The sequence below is a fragment of the Carassius gibelio genome, chromosome A18 (assembly GCF_023724105.1).
Source record: "Carassius gibelio isolate Cgi1373 ecotype wild population from Czech Republic chromosome A18, carGib1.2-hapl.c, whole genome shotgun sequence".
NCBI classification, from domain to species: Eukaryota; Metazoa; Chordata; class Actinopteri; order Cypriniformes; family Cyprinidae; genus Carassius; species Carassius gibelio.
The window spans coordinates 5569812-5590623 of NC_068388.1; the positions used below are offsets into that span (position 1 = coordinate 5569812).

Sequence of the window (20812 nt, forward strand, 5' to 3'; positions counted from 1 at the left end):
GTGTATTGTGGTATTGGCGTACACAAATGAGACTGCATAGCTCATTTTGTTTTGGTACATGGCTAACTTGTAGTATTGGGTATCACTAACTCTTTGATCACAATGCCTATACCATGATTCAGTGCACTGATAACTGGATCAAGACACAGCAGCAGTAACGTCTGACGGCGTTTTGGGGACATATTTTACAAAACGGGTTTCAAAGTGCAAGTTTTTGAAAATGCCATCATTATTGTTTCCGTGTAAACACCCAATACAGGATTGAAAATGGTGACATCATGCTCATGCGTAGTACATGTTAGGTATGTATACATGCGCAGTACGTGTGTCGATTTTAAAGGCAAGTGTAAACAAACATACACAACAAAAGCGGAGTAACATGGTACTGTTGTTGCTGCTCAAGTGTTTGCTAACGCTTCTTTAGCAAAGTTTGGATTTACTTCTCCAGAATTACAACAAACAGCGGAGACGCATCATATACAACATATAATCATCATTTCCCTACAGGTACTGTTTACTCACAAGGTGACAGCACCAACTACTGGCCTGGCATTGTAATACAGCGTTTTGGGCCATTTTTGCAGATGTGTGTAAACGTGAAAACATTGTTGTGTATACATTAAACTTTTTAAAAACGTAAGGGAAAAACGTTTCCGTTTTTTGAATACATCATTGTCGTATAAACAGCCTTATACGGCAACAGTTTTTGTTCCAAGTGAAAGGATGTGAGAAAAGTTCACTGTGTCGATGGCTGCTGAGCTACAGATGAAACTGTGAACTGGACTTTTTTTTCTCATCTGTAAGATACTATAGTAGTTTATCGTTATTTATTTACAATAGTTTGATAATTGGTAAATATTTTTTTATAATTTCTGAAATGTTTCTACATCTTTTATTTTTTTATTCTAAATATGCTTAATTTATAGAATTAAATTTTTAAGTGTCAAAATTGAAAAATAAGTACATCAATTTGTAGATTTACACAGATTTTATTTTTTATTTTGTCTTTGGTAATTATTGACGCTGCCATGTACCAGACTTTACACAAGAGCTGAATATTTAGCTCCTCGAAGCACAGAAGTTCATAAATTATTTTGGTGCATGCTGTCTCTCTTGACAGATTTCTAAGCGTTAAGGTGCCACTCCTTGCTCTCATTTAAAAAAAGACATGTCTTTTTCTTCTATATCTTTCTCTCTGCAGGGTTCCTTGCGGAAGGAGTTCCCTCAGAACATTGGAGGCAGTGATGTGTGTTTTTTCTGTCGTAAGCGTGTGTACGTGATGGAGCGTCTCAGCGCAGAGGGAAAGTTTTTCCATCGCAGCTGCTTCAAGTGCGACTACTGCGGCACCACCCTCCGCCTGTCCTCCTACGCCTTCGATGTTGAGGACGGTATGAAATCCAAGCAGAATTAAAATCCCTCCTGATTATATTATTCATACTGTAGCTACTTATAAGTTTCCTTTGTTTTTGTTCTACGTTTAATTATTAACTGTCTCTTTAATTTCCTGCTTGCTCATAGTTTTGTCATGAGATGTGCTTTGTTACACACGCAGTGTGATGTTGTTTATGAGAGAGGGATCATTTCTCTTCATCATCAACCATTTTTTATTAACTGTGAGCTGTTCTGTAACCTCCCACATGGCGTAGTTACAGATATGCGTGTTAGGCGGAAATCAACCACATGTTGCATTTTGCATTTGATAAATCACCTCATTTGGGTTTTCTCAGATTTATGTCCTGAAACAGATGCTAATGGAGCACACTTGTGTGTTTTCACTCTTGTAGGGAAGTTTTACTGTAAACCACACTACTGCTACCGACTTTCTGGTCTGGCACAAAGAAAGCGGCCTGCTGCTCCTGCTCCCGTAAATGCCAAGGTTCTGACTTTTGTCTCTGAGTTTGGGGAAAAATCTATGTTTTTATCAGTGGGTTTTTCTTCTGACACTGTATTCCCAGGCAGTTTTTTTTAATGTAATAACAAAGTTATAATATATTCAGACATTTTTTGTTGTGGTCATAGGAGCCCCAGGTGTTGGCGGTAACCCCCAACACAGTGGACGCCCCAGGCCAAGCCATAACTTCTCAGGACCCTGTGGAACGCCGGCCCTCAGGTACCCACCTTTCCTCTTTAGGCCCCATTCTGTGCCTCTTTCGGGGAGCAGGGGGCACCCTCCGCTCATTGCGTCGAGCAATGTCTTGGACCCGCCACCAGGTGGCGCACAATCCCTTAGATTCTCCTTTCCTCCTTGCATACTGCGTTTATCTGCTCTCCTGCTTTACTCTCAACAGCCTGCTCAGTATTCTCTAGCATGACTCCCTTCCAGCCTCTGAGCTAATCGGAGCACCTCCTGCTTGTATAAATGTTATGCATAAGAAAATAGCATTATTATTATTTTAATAATAGTTTAGTTTATTTATATTTTTCATTGCAGTGCTAAAAGTAATATATCATTATGGGTTACAGACTTAGACTTCATATAGTTGGTCTAAAAACAGACTTAAATTTCTTCATGCAAAAAAATCATTTTTTTTTTCATACTTTTAGATTGTGGGGTAAACATGGCTGAAAAATGTAAAATATGAAGGTTCTGTCCTAGTACAATGTGTGAGAATAAAAATATTATATAATTTATTTCCTTTATTTTTAGTATTCCTTTAGCATTTGGGTGATAAGATCCGATTACTCAAAAATCATTGATATGCATCAAGTGAGCATGACACACCATTTTATTCATGGGGTCTGTCACTTTATAATCACTATATGAGGCATATTCGTTATTCAGTGAGCTCTGAAATCTTTGGTTATAATTCAGTTACGGTTGATGAATTTTTTTCAATCTCTTTTTTTCCTTTTTTTTTTTTTCACTGATTGCTTGCTCCATTCTTCTAACCATTTCCACCACCATAGTCATGTTTTTATTGTTTAATTACATCCACAAAGTTCTCACTGGCTTGATTTAGGGCTTTGCACTTGATAGCTGTATTAGTCATTCACATGTCCACCTGTTCATTAATGTTAAAAAAGTTCATTAATATTTCAACTAAATTCTTTATCTGATATGCTTTAATAGGAAGGGAAAAAGGCAAGGTAACCATAACTTGTATTTATTATCGAAGGATATATTATTTAGTATTGAGTATTTTACTGACAACTTGGTATTTAAATCTATTTAAATCTAGAATATATGTGTAGTCATGAAGGCCAAATACTGCTTGTGTAAATAAAGTTAAAGAGTTATCCCTTTGCCTGTGTATGACTCATTTGTCTGAGTGGAAATGAATCCATATGCAATTATTTGTTACCTTCAAAAACAGCCTTAAAAGAAGGTAGGGTGGGAGGACTGTAGATATTAATTATATGAAATATGTATTATAATAAACTTAGACTTTATAAATCTCTGTATTGACACCTGATGCTTTTTTGCTTTAAATCAAGAATTTATGAGTTATGATTATAATGCAAAAAATATGCTACCATGGCACCCCTGCATAACACTTGTGAGCCACCTTCTGTCTGTCACATATGAACTATTTACATGTATGAGCTTTTCTCATTACTCCTCCCTTTCTGTCCGTCACAGTCACAGAGGTGAACGGGGTGACAGAGCCCAGCGTGGCCAAACGTCTTAAAGGGACTCCTGAGAGGATCGAGCTGGAGAACTACCGTCTCTCTATGATGAGAGAAGAGGAGCTGCAGGAGGTGCCTGAGGAGACGCTGGCCGAGCACAACCTCAGCAGTGTGCTGGACAAAGCCACCTACGTCGAGGAGGGATCCAGGTATCGCTCTCATCTTTATATCATACTGGTTACGCTGTTCTAGGGTGTTGCTAGGCAGTTTCTATCATGCGAGCTCCACTAATTATCAGTCATTTTCAACCATTAATTTGTTTATTAATTAATTAATTACTGTAATTAGTAATGATATATATGTATATATATATATATATATATATATATATATATATATATATATATATATATATAAATATATATATATAAAAATATAATGAAATCTGGGCTTGTTTAGTAGTATCACTTAGTAGTACATTACTAATATAGTTCTGCTGTAATTAAAATATGTTACAATGTTAGCATTTTCCAGACTCTTTTGTTCCCGTTTGACATGATAGAAATGAGTTAGGATTTTTTTTTTTTTTTTTTTATGCAGAAGCCAAAATGAATTTTCATGTGTCATATGGTCATTTTGTTCAAGAAAAGTGATTTGAAGTAACAAGAACTGGCGTCCTAGTCTACTTTGAATCTCATAATTTGAGGACACAGTGTTGCCTTTGCGTTTGATCTTTATTGAATTTCAAATGTTCTGGCTTGGAATCAAAACTTTTAAATATGCAGGCAAGTGTCCTAAAGTGAAAATGAAATCAAAATAGTTTCTTTGTTATAGTTATTTGGGACTAAAAAGAGCAACCGGGGTCATTTGGTGATTTTTACACACTTCTCCATCCCTACAGCAGCTCAGAGTCTGATATGGAGGAAGAGGATGAAGAACCAGAAGCGGCCGGCCCGTCCGATCTGGGTGGGGTTCCCTGGAAAGAGGCGGTGGAGCTCCACGCTAAACTAAAAGGAGAAAGCGACCCCGGTGCAGCTGATTACGACAATGGTCTTCATGATGGAGAGATGGACGAGGATGAAGAGGAGGAGGAAGATGAAGACGAGGAGGAGGAAGAAGAGGAGTCGAGTGATGGTAAGCAGTGCTGGTGGCTTCATTGTGCTTGTGAGGGTGATCAAAGTGTCTCGCCACAATGAATAATGGATGTAGATGGATGTCCTGGACAGAATGGCCTGTTTGATGGCGGTTCATTTGATTATAGAAGGCAAACTTGAAGTAGCTTATATTCTCTTTCTTTTTAGAATATAATTTTAAAGGAACGGAAAGACTGTAATGTGTTTGCTCTGTAGAGTCTCATTTGCTCTGTCCACTTCATATCATCTTTATGTATGTGGTGTCTTGCTCCCCTGATTAGATATTATACGTTCACGGGTTGTCTGCTGTCTCATATTCACAGAGAACTTCTGAAATTACATTTTCTCTTTGAGTAAGACTTTTTCTGATGAAAAATGTAAGACAAAAGATTTCCCAAGAGATTGCTCGAAGCCCAGAGCTTCAGTCCCTGATATATAATTTTTTAACACTGATATGTGTCATCAGCGAGACGCTGAATCATTCAGCGATTCTAAACTTGTTTATACTTATGTGATACTGTTACTCGCCTTTTCAACCTTTCGGCATTTTTAGATGTATCTGGCATCTCTGGCAAATCAACTAGTTTCCCTTTTTAAACTCTGTCTTTTGTATTTCTGCTTTATAAAAAGAACCTTTATAACTTTCTTTGACAAACTTTTTAGTCAAAGCTATTGTACAGGGTGAAATCTATCAAATAGCTGAGGAAGAGTTTGTGAAGAACTTTTGAAATGTTGAAATTTTTGAACATCTGTCACCCAATCAGAATCAAGGACAGTACAATACCATGGTTTAATATCTTTAGACAAGAATATATAGATCTTTTTGGTACTTGTATTATACTCTTTTACTCAGGGGTGCACGTAATTTTTTCAACCTGGTTCTTATAAGAGAACCTGGAGATTTCGTTTGGTCCTCACACTGCATATAGCGTGACCCATTAAATATAACTATAACAAATGAATTAAAAACGGTTATAATATCATTGCACTATTTTTTATTTATTATAAAATAATAGTAAATAAACTAAATAATAGTGTGTGATAATATTATAAAAAATAAAAGGCAGTCCTAGTATTAAATACAAATAAAGTTATTTTATAGTAAACTTTAAAATAAAATGCTAATATTTACTACAGCTTTCTTTGTTTGCCTCTTTAAGAAGAATTGCTTTATGCATTTCCCAATTTTAAGTCGCTTTGAATGAAAGCATGTACAAATAAATAAATAAACGCATTTTCATCATATCCAAACTTAAAATCAGCAGGCTTTTATTTTGGCGGGTTGATGGCAATAAGTATACGTGTTTCCGGATTTAGCACTTCTGCTGATTAAAGAGCGTAAATGAATGAATGTCACAGTTTTGCATTGTACTTTGAAAACGGCATTGCATAGCCTAGATTTATACTTTCAGGTTGAAAATAAAATTTTGTGATTTAAAATGGTATTTGTATATTAACAGCTGTCAACCATGTCGGTACGCAAATGCGCTGTCAGAACATATTTATATAACAAATTTTTTATTTTGGTCGCGCATGCGTACCTGCGGACCACTTATGTGCACCCCTGCTTATACTACATCATTCCAAAGAGTTGCCATACTTTGTCTGTTGATTATTTTACCTAAAAAAAATTATTATAATAATGAATCCCCAAAATAAGTAACTCATCACCCAAATTATTCAATCAGTATATTGCCGCAAGTCTATACTGTAGCTGATACTACTGTTGAAGTCCTCAGTACTTCAGGTTTCTGAAAGGTTTCTCGTTCTATGTGTCATCCTGTATTGTGACAATATCATTTTTTCCCTTTCATCTTTTGCCTGTCACTTTTTTCTTGATCCTCTGCTCTGTCTTTTCCATCACTGTGTGTCTGTGTGTATGTGTGTGTGCTGGGGTAATTGTATGGGATGACAGCGGGAGAGTATTTCCCCTGGGACAGGGAGCTTCAGTCAGGTCTTTGGTTGGAAAATCTCACAAATGAAGAGGATACAGGTGTATTTAAAGGTAGTGATGCCTGTGGATGCGTTTGGCTTTAGCACATGCTGATACCTCATAACTTCAGCAATAACTGAAAAGTTATGTAATTAACACAATTAACCTTTTTTTCCTGCTTTTCTTCTCTTTTCTTATTAGCTATTGATTTGTTTTAATTTAACAAGGCTACGGAGCTTTTACCATGAACATAATTGTTAACTGCTCTCTTTTTTTCTGCAGTAATGCTGTTTGTGGTTAAAATGGCTTGCATTCACACCACCACGGTGTTTTGAATGAGATTTTTCAGGGTGTTTCCACACTTGCTTTGATTATCCAATCTTGACTTCTGTTTAACATAGGCTAAAGATATTTTGAAGAATGTTGGTTACCAAACCTTTATTGACTTTATTGTTATATGGTCAAAACACAGAATTATTATTTTTTTTCTTCATTTCATGGAATAAAGCCATACAAGTTGTAGAGGTTTCGAATGACATGGGAGTGAGTAAAGTAAGTTTCATTTTCGGCTAAACTCATTCAACACACAGAGAACAGCATTAAGGTCTGCTGCAAATCTATAAAAAATAATGCATCCAATAATGCATGAAATTTCTGCAGCGAAGGTGTGAGAATTGAATTGTAAACCTAGTATAGTGATCAAATTGTTATCATTAGCAGTTCACTTATCTGGCCTGACTGTGATCCATTTGTGAACCATATCCCAGATTACAGTTTCAAGCTGACTCAGACATGGTTTGTGGTTTCACGCCAGATAAATGAACTGAATGCTGACATCAAGTGTACTAAAATTCACACAAAAGCTCAAGTGTGAAAGCACCCTCAGAGTTGATTGTTGCTTTTAATAAATTGCTGTCATATTTGAAGGATCCTTTTCTAATGCATGCTACTTTTCTTAAGTATATACTAACTTGGCACAGTCTATTCTAAACTATAATGTTTTCCTCTCTTTTTGTCTTCTTCAATGTGTCTGTCTGACCATTTATGGCTGCTGAATCTCACTCTCTGCTCACATTGCTGCCTATGGGAACTTTTTGTGACCTGGACCCTTTATATATTTTTTTTTTTCTTGACGCGCTAATGGACTCACCAATTTATCCTACAAAATGACTGTGTCACCTTAATGGCTAACCGTAATGCCACCATGCAGCTAGGAACCTGCACATCCAGCAAGCCATACATCCAGTAGACCCTCTGGACATCCAGATGGACAACCACTGGACATCCAAACCTGCTGAAGGACTGGTTGGGGTCCCCTTGCTGTCACCTTTAGGCTCTCAGCCCTCGCTGAACAACACCCAGCTCACACAGCCCACCTCCTCCACAGGTAACCCCATGTGGAGGAGTCATGCCTGGGGCCTGTGGCTTTTAGGGGGTAGTAGATGGTGCCGTTTAAACCTGGTATTAACATGCATCTATAGATATCTTATTTTAAATATGCATTGCTCATTTTTAGGGCTGCTCTGATCACGATCGGCCAATCTTCAATGCGTAACTCGTCAGTAAAGCCGGTTCTCTAATCAGCGGTAAATTCCATCAGGTGCGTGATTTCACATAGAGCAGCTGTTACTACACAGAGCCGTTGTTAACTGAGAAGATGCACAAATAAACGCTGAAAATGAACGTGGATTTGCGCAGCTTCTCAGTTAACAATTGTTCCGTGTAGTTACAGCTGCTCTATGTGAAATCACGCACCTGATGGAATTTACCACCGATTAGAGAACCGGCTTTACTGACGAGATTCGCATAACGATCGGCCGATCGTGATCAGAGCAGCCCTACACCTTTTCAGTATTTTGATTACCTTTGCCATCATCTGCTGTGGCACTTACTTAAAGTTACTCTTTAAAAACTAATTTATTTGTAATTTTTGTACATTATAATCCCATAATGCCTAATCCCCAATAGCATTTTTTTTTGACAAAATATTACAGAATTAAAAATTTGGCATACAAATAATTATCAGAATCTGACTTCTAGACAGAATTCCTCCTAGTGTTTTTCGCCGTTCACTTTTAGCTGGATCAATCTACATGAATGTTGCCAGGTGTAAAGGAGGTTTTTGTGTGTGTGTGTGATTTGCATGAGTTATTGCTTATTGATGTAAATTTATCAGGTTTCATCTACTATATCATTTTGCTTGCTTATCATACTTTCTGCAATCTTTCATCCTGCTTTAATATTTTTTCTATATCACACTTTGTCATTGTTGTGACATTGTTTTGACCTTTTACTGGTCGAGTTATTTGTTCTCCTATATTTTGTGTGTCCTAATTTCTCACTTTATCAACATTGTGGATATGCCCCTTTTTCTGTGGATCTCTTTGATTTATTCTTGAATGTATGTGTTTTTATGTTTTGCTGTGTCTGTGTATTTCATGTATCTGTTCCCATTCTCATTTTCCATTGGTTTAATTGTAGCCCCCTCCCACAAATCCATGCGTCATGAGTCTGTCAGAGCCTGGTTGGACTCGATGTCTGGAGGTAGAGAAGAAAAACAAGTCCAGCACATTATATTAGTGCTAATACATACACACATCAGTGCATGACAATACTACTGAACATGTAACACCACTGCAATCATTGTTGAACATTGATTGCATGTTGAAACATAACATGCAAAAACAAGTTGACCCCACTGCATGCTGGAGTGGCGAGACCATGTCTGGTGTGATAGCTATTTTCCTTCAGCTTAATCCAAACACACACTGCATCTGACATGCAGGGTGTGTTTAGATCCTTCATATTAATCCAAACACACACTGCATCTGACATATTCTTTCTGAAATAGTATAAATTATGAAATGTACTTAGGTATAATTCCATTTTGTCCCAGGATGCATGTGGTGCATCTGTGGAGGATGCAAAGAGCTTGTTGTGACATAATTACAAGGCACTATATCTGTACTGCGCAAGGCCACAGAGAGGTCATTACCAAAATGAACTTAAAACATTTCGGAGTATTTTTTGGCTCAGAGAGCGGACACGCACAAAACGCTTGAATACAACAGCCTTGAGCATGTCACAGAAGTGCAGGAAAAAATTAGACTGAAAATGGTTGCAAATGATTCCAAAGCTTGCAAATAATTTCAGCTGAAGTTCAAATAACATAATGTATGCAAAAATGTGTTGGTGTGTGGAAGGGGGTCTCTCAGCTAAATTTCCCTCTTTATTTATGTTTGTAATGGTCAGTTTGGTGTCATTGCGTTTCATACTCTTTACTCACCCCTTCTCAACAGCTGCTGGTTTTGAGCCCCATTCATTTGACTGTGTGTAAATGGACCTGCATGCTTTTAACTGCTAATACAGTTTGTTTATTTCTACATTTTGTCATGTGCACTCATTGTGTGTTTATTTTAATGTTCCCTCAAGTCCATCATTTGTTAGCTACATGAATGATACAATCTGTGCTTGTTTTTTTTTTTTTTTTTTTTTTGCACACATTCTTCATTCCTTGTCTGTTCTGTTTTGCTAACACCTTCTGCATGTTGAAGGACTTCTAATATTCCTGAGTATAGCTAATAGTTTTTCCCTTTTCTTTTAGACTTTTGACCATTGTATTCATCTTATTTTTCTTCTCCTGTGATCCCAGAGCCCTGTGAAGAGGATGATGACCCAGAAGCAGAAGCCGGCAGTCCTGACTTTGAGCCAGGCACTGAAATAGATCAAGGTTTGTCAAATCCATGTGCCATTTTATGGTGATATATCATTATGCCTTTAGGAAGTTAACTGTTAGAATTTAATTCATTGAAAACCCCTTCACTACTTTTCTACATAAAATTAGGTTAACAGTCTTGACATTTAAAGATCGTCGCCTACTGACAAACATAAGATAATGTTGTTTTACATAAGTTAGTTACTTTCATTGGTCTTTGAAAAGATTGTGTTACTTCCTCTTTTTGTAATTTATTTAATTTATATTATTTATAAATTGTCTAAATTCATGTGGACAAAATGTTTCCTTTTTAAAATGTATGTTTTAAATTCTATAATATCACAGAGGACATTCCCTCAGATGCAGAGGCTGAAGCTCGCTCACATTGCATTGATGAAGTGGTGATGCTTCCAGTGGATAATGGCAAAGCAGAGATCCAGGGACACGTTTCCAACACTGGTATTCATAACCTTATCATAATCAAATAAATACATGCCTTTTCCATTTCTGTTTGAGACTGATGATTGCAAATGTTCATGCACTTGCATAACTTGCGTCTCTGAACACATTACATCAATTGCTTCATAATTATGCAGGCTTTAATGATTTTCAATGTCCATCAATATTTGAGCCAGTTTTATTTATCCTTGCAGAGAAAACGTCTGCAAATCCAATGGAATTGATTGTGGATGTTGTGCTGTCTCCAATCCAAAAACCTGCATTACCCATAGAAGAGGTGATACAGGGCTGTGGGATCTAAATGTCTTTGTCTGACTTGTATGCTGGGCATTTAAAAATTGTAAAAGCCTCTTCTTACTGTAACATTTTACCATTAATTTTCTCATTCTACAGGTAAAAGAAGTTTCTCCTGTAATACTAGTTAAATCTCCTGGTGCACGTTTTTTTCCTGAGCCCTATCTACTTGATGATGTCAAACCAAACATTCCCTTGCCTCTTAGTCCTGATGCTAAAAGTCCTTATTCACCTGCTGCTCAAATTATTGCGCTGTCTCCCATCTGCTCCCAACCTGTTCCACAACCAGAAACAACGTCTCTTAAATCTCCTGTACAGCATGAGCCTTGTGCCTGCTCTCCAACAGGTAATCCTTTGTCTCCGATATGTACTCAGTCACAACCCTGCAACGAGCCACCCTCACCCCTCTCCACAAGCTCCCCTGTCAGGACTCAGCCAGTCCCAGCTATCACTTCCACTCCTTTGGCTAAACCTTCTTCTGAGAAGAGAACCAATGAACCCTTGAAAGATTCAGTGCCTGAGGAAACCCCCGTCAAGAAAACGGACCTCATTGAGGAGTTCTGGTTGAAGAGTGCAGAGATCAGAAAGAGTTTAGGACTCTCTCCTCTGGAGCGAAGCAAACCATCAGTGGAGAAGAGCATTGTGAAAACTCCAACGCCTGGATCACCATCTCCAAAGTCTTTCACCCCAGAGGACTTGTCTGAAGAGCATAAGCCTTCTTTCACAGGCCGTTCTGTCATACGCAGGATCAACATTACTTTGGAGGGTCAGGTTATATCTCCGGTGGAACCTAAGAGTAGTGGTTCTGAAAAGAAGGACTTGAGCAGCAGTTCAGGGTTGGGTCTTAATGGAAGCGTGACTACAAGTCAGACAGTAGCTAGTGACAGCTACAACAACTCTGATTCTACAATGCTTACTCCTCCTTCCAGTCCCCCACCACCTCCACCTAATGAGGAACCAGCTTCTCTCCAAAACAAAAGGTCCCAGATGTCCTGGGACAACCTTCTTGAAGCCACAGAGGAGCCTAAACCTGAGACTACACCCCCTAAACCTAAGACTCCAGTTAGTCCTCCTCAACCAAAACCACTTGTGGCTCCAGTTCCAGACCCTGGAACTAACCCACCTGTTGTTATGAGAGTTAAGGAACCGAATAAACCACGACGTGAAGAAGTGAGAAAGTCTTTTGTGGAGTGTGTAGAAGAGATACCATTTGCTGACGACGTTGAAGAAACATATGATGACCACACTCCGGACACAAGTGTTCTGGAAAGATTTTACACCCCGCCAACCAGCAAGGTCAATCGTGAGAAGCCGCCTTTGCACCTGGCAATGGAAAATGGCAAGCCTAACATACCTGGTGGAGTTTCCCAGACAGCAAAGGGTCCCCAACGTTTTTCTCCTGAAGCCAAGGAGATTGCAGAAGAGCGAATGCGGGCACGGGAAAAGTCTGTGAAGAGCCAAGCTCTGAAGGACGCCATGTCCAAGCAGCTTACGAAGATGAAAGAATCAGATGCTGCCAAGGGTGCTGTGGCAAAAGTAGCCTGGAATGTTCCTGAGACAACAGGGAAAAGCAAAAAGCAATCAAACACACTCAAGGACTCTGCAGTGAAGGCTTTGGAGTCCAAAAAGCAGACAGACACACCACCTGACCGTTTCTTCACCACACCGACCAGTAAGACCTTGGACAGTTCTGTCACATCTTCAGAAAGCTCAACAGGGGGCAAAAGCAAGAAGCGCAGTTCACTGTTTTCTCCGCGCAAGAACAAAAAAGAAAAGAAAGCCAAAAATGAAAGGCTCTCTGGCACAGAAGAGACTCCACCCAAACACAAGTCCCTGTGGAAGGCAGTGTTCTCTGGCTACAAGAAGGACAAAAAGAAAAAAGACGACAAGTCATGCCCAAGCACATCCTCCAGCTCTACAACTGAAGACTCTGGGAAGAAGAAAGAATCACCATTGGACAGGTCCTCAGGTCAGCTAGAATTTTTTCATTTGAACAACTCCCCTTTGTCAGAATTCATCATTGTCTACGCCAGCTCTGTTCCAAAATCTAGTATAAATCCTAAATAGGCAGCTACTTTCCAAAACAGCATCAAAACCTTCATTTATTCTCATTAGATTCAATGATTTGACTCTCAAATGATTCCAGCAGACTCTACTGTTAATATATTGCTAAGATAATTTTGTGGTACCTATAATAAGCAAAAGTGAAAATGCGGTGAAAATGCAGACCATTTCTCATTCAGGCTCACGTCAGACCCTCATGGTTTGTGTTAAAATCTTGCAGAATATTAATGAGTATATTTTGACTTACACATGTTTTCTCAAAGTCTCTTTTAACTGGTGATTTTCTTATGCAAAGTTCTCTCTAATTTACTGATGTAGATTTACGTCTGAGGAGAAATCTGAGCTTTTCTGAGGACTCTGATCTCTCCTGTGATGATGTACTGGAAAGATCCTCTCAGAAGTCCAAGGGTGATGTAAGTATATAATATAAATGGCTGTTTTTTCCTCATTTGAGTCAAATGTTTTCTCTCTGCAGAGTCTCCGATTTTAATGAAATCTTTTACTCTTCTCAGCGTCATATGGACCTGTTTGACTTGGTATCAGATTTGAAAAAAGATGAGAAATCCAAAGAGAAGGATAAGGACAGGGCAAAGGAAAAAGGAAAAAGAGTAACAAAGAAGGGCAAGGAAAGGTCAAAAGAGAGGGAGAACGAACGAAGAGTCAAAGAAAAGATTGTGAAAATGAAGGATGTGGAGAAAGAGAAAGGAAAAGAGGAGGAGGTATTTCAGTGATGTATTGCACAGCAGTTAGAAGCTACTTGGTTTCAGACAGAACATGATTGCAACACTATGGCAACAAACCAGTAAATATTTTAGATAAGCACATGTAAGAAATATTTTTCTATTTTGTATTTCTGTATTGCATTTCATTCGTAACCTGTAAGAAATCAAGTTTCTTTAGCCTTGCTGTGTTTGTCTGAAGGTGAATAGAGAGAGATTGGGGCTAGATGTGTAGAAGGACAAAAAAAATCATATTCTGGTGTCCACCAAAAATAATTTAACATATAATTTGTAGGCACTTTTAGAGTGCAGTGTTCATCTGACTTTCATAACTTGCCTAGTTTTGGTTGTGACACAGGTCACAGGTATTTTATTTATTTATTTGTATTTTTTTATTTTTTGGTATTCCCTAGCAAATCTTCTAGGTAATCTAGATTTCATCTGAAAAGGTCCAAAATTAACTTTTTGCCACACTTGCCGTTGGTGGGTGAAAATTTCTGGCCATAGATAAAATATATATATATATTTCTTACTATTTTTGTTGGTTAATGTGATGAATATTTCACATTCTGTCTGTGAAATATTCAGTTTAGTTGCCGGGGGTTAATTCTGGACCCTTAGTTTACTTGTGTTGTACAAAACACGTTGCATTAATTTGTACTTTTGCACTCATCCCAGCGTCCTTAAATGTTAACTGTAGTTTTGTTTGTTGTCATAGAATCCTGATTTTGTTTAACTGTACATTAACCCATCTAATCACATAATTTTTGTTTTGTTTGTTTAATTTATTTTTCTAAGTCTGTTTATGTACCTCATGCACTGGCGTTCAAGAGATCGTATGCCACAAAGGTAGTGTGTTCATTCATTCCCATTGGTCTACCCGTTTTACGCTTGCCATATCACACCGTCATGCCTAACCCCCGTCTGTTATTGTTGGTCAATGTTTGCTTTGTTTTACTAACCATTTTCTGCAGCATGGCGAAGACTAAAGCGCCCCCTTTCTGTTGGAGGATGTAACTGTATCACAAAACGTTCTTAAAAGGCTTTCTGGCTATTTACCTGCATACTGTTTTCTATACTGTGTACCAACTCGTTTTTCTTGTTTCATAGCTTCTACTAAACTTTCTTGAAGAAACTCCAGTCAATTATTTTTCAGTCTATGTCTGTCTTACACTTTGTTACAATTTATTGGCTCTGTGCAATATACCAATGAAATACCCAAAGAAATCTATCTATCTATCTATCTATCTATTGTCATGGTCTGCAGATTTAAAGTTTGAGTTAAGTCTTTTTTGTTTGTATTGTTTTGAGTCTTTTTGTTCTTATGTCAGGTGTAGTACAATTGTTTGTTTGTTTTTAATTTTTTTTATGGTGTACTTAATATACTTTAGTGTTTTTTATTATTTGTTGAATTTCCAGCAAAAATACATAAACGGTACCATTATTGTGATTAAAAAAAAGTTATGTTTGATTTCTGTGACTTGATTCTAATGCTAAAATCGCATCTAGAGGTGCTTTAGAATTATCAGTCAGAAGTATTTAGTATGTTGTGGCAGTTCCTAGCTTTGACATTAGGCTCTGTTTTAGACTCCGCTATAGTCTTCTATTCCACAAAATCCCTGTTTTAGACATCTATGAGATGCCAGGCAAGGATCCATCTATAACTGACCTGGACACCGGTTACAAGAGCGCAGGATCTGATTTTTAATTTCCTATTGCAGAAAACATACACGGAGGAGGAACTCAATGCCAAGTTAACAAGAAGAGTACAGAAAGCTGCACGGAGGCAGGCCAAACAAGAGGAGCTCAAGAGACTCCACAGAGCCCAGGTGAAAGCATACTAATGACTTTTTTTTCCATGAGGTTGTCAGAAAGTTGAATTTCAGCCATCGCTATGCAGAAGAAAAGAGTGTAAAATTCCAAAATGAACAAGAAGCTGCTTTTTGATTGCTCAGATCATTCAGAGGCAGCTGGAGCAGGTGGAAGAGAAACAGCGGCAGTTAGAGGAGAGAGGTGTGGCTGTGGAAAAGGCGTTGCGAGGGGAAGCAGGTATTTCTCTCTTTAAGTCTCACTTCAGTCTGAATGTTTCCTCAGATGTGCTGCTGAAGGGTTAAAGCCTTGGAGCAGATCTTCATATGTCATGCTTTTCTTTGTAGTAATACTTTGGTCTTTAGGTCAGAGCGCTGCTTGCTGTTGTTTCTAGATTCAAGCTTCAAACTACAGTGCAAGCTTAAAATTATGTTTTTGCATTATTTGCCTTATGATTAACTAGGATAAGTATTCTGATGCATAGTAATGTGATGCTTTTTTTCATATACAAACCTTGCTAGAAGGTTTTATTTAATCACTAAATTTGTGATACCAGGCTCAACGTAATTTGCATTAAATTCATATGGTTACAGAAAACCTGGAAATGTCACGGAATTGTGATTTCCAGGCCTGGAATAGACAATGACAATTATTTAAAAAAAAACTTGAAATTCATAGACTTTTTTTTTTGTTTTTTTTTTTGTAGTGGATATCTTTTTTTTCTAGTTATGCTCAGCTCTAAATTATTTATGTCAAACTTGCTTTTTGAGCTTTCCAGTTGAGCTGCAAGTGAATCTCAATACATACGATTGGCTGTATATCTGAAATCTCTGAAAAATAATTAAATGGCTGTTCTTATTATATTTCATGTGTTTTCTGCATTTAATTGCACATGACAAGTTATCACAAATTTGGATTTTCCTTTTGATATGTACTACAGTAACAGCTGAGAGAATTACTCCAATCCTTTCCATTATTGGATGCAAAATCAAGTAGCCGTAGCTCTAACAAATTAAAATGTATGGATTTGTGATTTGTGATTCTCTAGCAGTAGGGTAATTATAGGCAGTAGAAGAAAAATGATGAATTTTGCCTCCTCTCTCCCCTCCATCACGTCTTTATCTAGTGTTTCTTAATCTCTTTTTATTCTTTACTCTCTCTAAGGGTTGTATAAAGGTACTAGTGTTAGTCCAAAACAGCGTAAGAGGCGCTCAGGTATCCATGGTCATAACTTCAGTAGTTGTTGTAGTCATCTCTGCGTATCATGCCATTCTCAAGCCGAACATCCTGGTCTCTCCTCATGTGTGTCTCAACTGCATGCCCCGTCAGTCCGGTCATGCCAAACATAGATTTGCATGCTGCCTCACTGGATGTGAGCCACTATAAATGATAAATAGGCTGTTTATTCAGTTTTTAATCTATATCATTCTGTTTTGTGGATCCTAACGTTGTAAGTCGTCTGTTAAATGCTATATTCTTGTTTTTTGTTCTTTAGTATATCATATATTCACAAACTGCACACATTATCTGTAATATTTAGAGTTAAAATGCCTGATATACACTGAATAAGAAGAGTTTTAGATTGTAGATAAATAGGTAGAAGGGTGTTTAATTAAAGATAGAAAAACATATTCGTTTTTTCCTTGTGGCGGAACACAGCAATGCAACAAATCTATGTGCTCATCTACCATTACAGGACATGCAATATAAATGCAAGTAACTACATGTGTTTACATGCCGAATAACAAATGTGATGTGTGTATTCAGCATACCTTACTGTGTGAGCGTGTGTGTGTTTGTGTGCAACATATGCATCACTTGAAGCTACTGGCTGTGCCTGTGTGTGCAGTAACATGTTTCTAATATATCCTTATTATAGACTATTGGGGAGAGTCTAATTACAGTGAGATCCTGGATTTGCATCTGGGCGGTATGTATTTCAAATCTGTTGCTTGAAATGGACTAACATCTGATGCCCTTTTTTCCCCCTGTACTTACTGAGTCTTCCCTCTGCCTAAATACTGTCATTTTGCCCTGCAAAATTTAATGTTAATTCACTTAATATATAAAATATATATACACACACACACACATAAATATATATATATATATATATATATATATATATATATATATATATATATATATATACATGTTTCAGTTTTAACGATTGTATCGTTTTTATAAACTATTTAAAAATCAAACCAAACATTTATTATGTATTATTTTAACCAAAAATTGGTCGCTTGCAAATGGTTCTGGCATTATATTTGCTTGTTTTTAGTTTTAATCAAAGTTTGCAAACTAAAAATGTGCCATTAGTATATAGCAGCATCTGAAATCCAAAATGCTTAATCAAATGTAGCTAGCTTTCAATCCTGATTAAGCCCCTCCCCTCTAGCCTTCTGTAGCTGCCTATGGCTGTCTGCTTTACCCGCCAGCACTTTAGCTTTCATATTTTCCTCCCATACCTGCTCAGTTGCATAGAGACCCCGAGAGATCCCAGTGTTCAGTGCATCATTTCTGATTGCGATTGATCTAATCATGTGTGGCTCGTCTTCACTGTGTTCCCTAACCTTATATCTCATGCTGTGGATCTGTTGAGTGCTTGTTTGAATGCCTGTGTTGTCTTGTGGTGTTTTGTTGATCACACTGTGAAGTTACAGGCAAGCCATGCCAAGATCACCCACGCAGACAGGAGATAGCGTGGAGCGCTGTTTGTGATGGTGTATAAATTACCCTATTGTTTTTAAAGGACATTGAGGCATTGTTTAAACCATCTTCTGAATCTTTTTCAATGCAACAAGATGTTGCAGGGTAATAAGGGTTATTTTAGGCATTTGTTTTTGGGTCTTTACACATGCTAAGAGTATATATCAACAATTGTTTAATTAGAAAACCCAGGTAAGTACAACATATTCACATGTTTAAATGTTCTGGTAAATTATATGAAGATTTTGATGGAAACAGCATATGAAATCCTAAAGCAAGCAAAATTTGATAAGTTTGAAAAAAAGTTGATAAGACTTCTGTTTGGTGTTTTAATGCTGCAACCCCATAATTGCTTCTTGTGGCTACATTTTCTTTCATTTTTGTAAATGTTGCACATAGATTAAATGGATAATATGTGTGCTGTTTGCTTGGACTGATTTTCCTGTAAAAGCGAGTTTTTTCATCACAACCTAGTTGGTGGTGGACCTGCTAACAGTTGGTGGATTTCTTGTAATTCTAGCTCAAAAACACACTCAAGCATAGCGGGAAAACTTGGTCGTCATATATAAAAAAAAACACCTTGAAAGATTTTGTTGCTTTCTGTGTAACTTTGCATTGGTCTGCATTTGTTTATGGCTTGTTTCCCGTGGGTCGTTTCCATGCATGTCCACATAAGAATGTGAGCTTGTTGCTTTTCATGGATCAGTTGTTACCAATTCTTCCCATAACTGCAGAGGATGAGCCAGTGAAATGAGATGAGTACTCAGTGCATATTAGATTGAAACAAATCCTTTGAATGAAATACCCCTTTTAATGTCTATTTGCTTTTTGCTTTTTTTGATAGGGTCAGACTAGTGCTCACTTGGATAAAATAGGAAACTAAACCAACCTTCACATAAGACTGTTACATCAGTGCTGATTAGTTTCAGCCACTTCTGAATGCAAACAATGTCGAATTTGAGCATTCGAGGGTTGCGTTAACAAACTCCTCTGTGATAGCCCCTTGTTGTGAATTGCCCGACATCTAATTGTTTCAGCATTTTAAAGACCATTCTGTCATCCTTAGCTTTGCAGAGCATAAAACATTGTACAAGTATCTGGCTTTTAATTTGCTCCCATGCATCACTGGCAAAATCATTTACTCTGGTGCCAATCATTCTTCTAACGTTCATATGATGCATTTTTGTCTAGAGCTCTTTTTCCTCTTGTGGCTGAATTGACACCCGCCGTATAGATTGCTGATTTCCACATCAGACGTAGTGAGAGGATTGAGAAATATATTTTGCACCCAGGAATATCCCCAAAGATGATATAATAATTCAGCCTTAGCTTTTAGGAGAGCTGCAGTTACATACTGTACTTCTTTGATGTAGCCTGTGAAGGCATTAGGTTTGCTCTTGAGTTGCCACTTATTTGCCCTCAGTAGTGCACAGAAGGAAAAGTTCAAAGAGTAGCATGATATTTCACGTCTCTTTCTCAGTTCATTCATGTTTGCGCTCTGTCCTGTGTCATTTCCTCCCGATATGTCACATCACACTGCTGCTTTCAGTTTCTCCCGATAGTTCGTTCTCTTTTTGATTTCGCTCCTCACTTTTATTTCTCTTCCACATCTCTTTCTTTCTCTCCTCTTTCTTGATTTCATCCTTCTGGTCACCTCCAACGCTCTGCTCACTCTCTCTCTATCTGCTATTGCGCTCTCTCTTTCTCTCTCTCTCTCTCTCTCTCTCTCTCTCTCTCTCATAACTTTCCTGTGTTGTGGAAGTTGAGCCCTATGTCGGGACCCCTCGCCGAAGAGCCCTGTACCTCTGCCCCTGCTGTGCCCCTGAAGGTAACGTAAACCCCGTCATGTTTTTCGCCGGCAAGCTGTTACCAAAAAAACATGGCCAGCGGCATTACTTTGACCACTGCAGTACAGCCTTTGCCCTTCAACTACAAAGTCCTCTCCCCTGCCCATGTGTGTCCAGGCTTAGTGGATTTCCCCCAGCAGATTGCGTCAGTGCTTCTGATGTACAAATATAAATTTGGAGCAGGCGAACAACTGGCTGGCTGGACGATATTTTTCAGTCTTTTGCCAATATTCGATTCCATGAGTCAATTAATGCTTCTGTTGTGAAATGTTATCATATATATATATAGAAATAATAATAATAATAATAATTGTTATTATTTTTTATTTTATTTTTATTTTATTTTTACTTTTGATGTGTTTTTTAATTTATAAATATATTTTATATAATTTATTTTCAGTTTTTTTTGATTTGGTATCACAAAGTCATTATTATTTAGTGTCATGTATAATTAAAATCATTCATATCTAAGGAAATAATTCATTGTAATAATCAGGAATAATATTTATTACATTTTTAAACATGTAGTGTCCCATGCAAGGATTTTCATGAACATCTGC

General features: G+C 37.6%; 1 protein-coding gene across 29 annotated transcripts in view; it reads left to right on the forward strand.

Annotated features, from left to right (window-relative positions):
* Positions 1-20812, forward strand: part of LOC127933893 (protein-methionine sulfoxide oxidase mical3a) — an 84675-nt gene that overhangs the window by 57800 nt on the left and 6063 nt on the right. For 8 of the 29 annotated variants that reach the window (XM_052530969.1, XM_052530968.1, XM_052530975.1 and 5 more), the window contains 19 exons: positions 1202-1388; positions 1785-1876; positions 2020-2110; positions 3581-3776; positions 4469-4701; positions 6616-6705; positions 7844-8020; positions 9115-9177; positions 10286-10363; positions 10694-10807; positions 11002-11084; positions 11201-13070; positions 13484-13578; positions 13678-13884; positions 14683-14733; positions 15606-15713; positions 15840-15933; positions 16858-16908; positions 17573-17623. In XM_052530969.1, the coding sequence (XP_052386929.1) occupies positions 1202-1388; positions 1785-1876; positions 2020-2110; positions 3581-3776; positions 4469-4701; positions 6616-6705; positions 7844-8020; positions 9115-9177; positions 10286-10363; positions 10694-10807; positions 11002-11084; positions 11201-13070; positions 13484-13578; positions 13678-13884; positions 14683-14733; positions 15606-15713; positions 15840-15933; positions 16858-16908; positions 17573-17623 (3931 nt within the window). Of the gene's footprint in view, positions 1-1201; positions 1389-1784; positions 1877-2019; positions 2111-3580; positions 3777-4468; positions 4702-6615; positions 6706-7843; positions 8021-9114; positions 9178-10285; positions 10364-10693; positions 10808-11001; positions 11085-11200; positions 13071-13483; positions 13579-13677; positions 13885-14682; positions 14734-15605; positions 15714-15839; positions 15934-16857; positions 16909-17572; positions 17624-20167; positions 20234-20812 lie in introns of all 29 variants that reach the window. The other 21 variants (XM_052530993.1, XM_052530983.1, XM_052530991.1 and 18 more) reach the window with 16 other exon arrangements.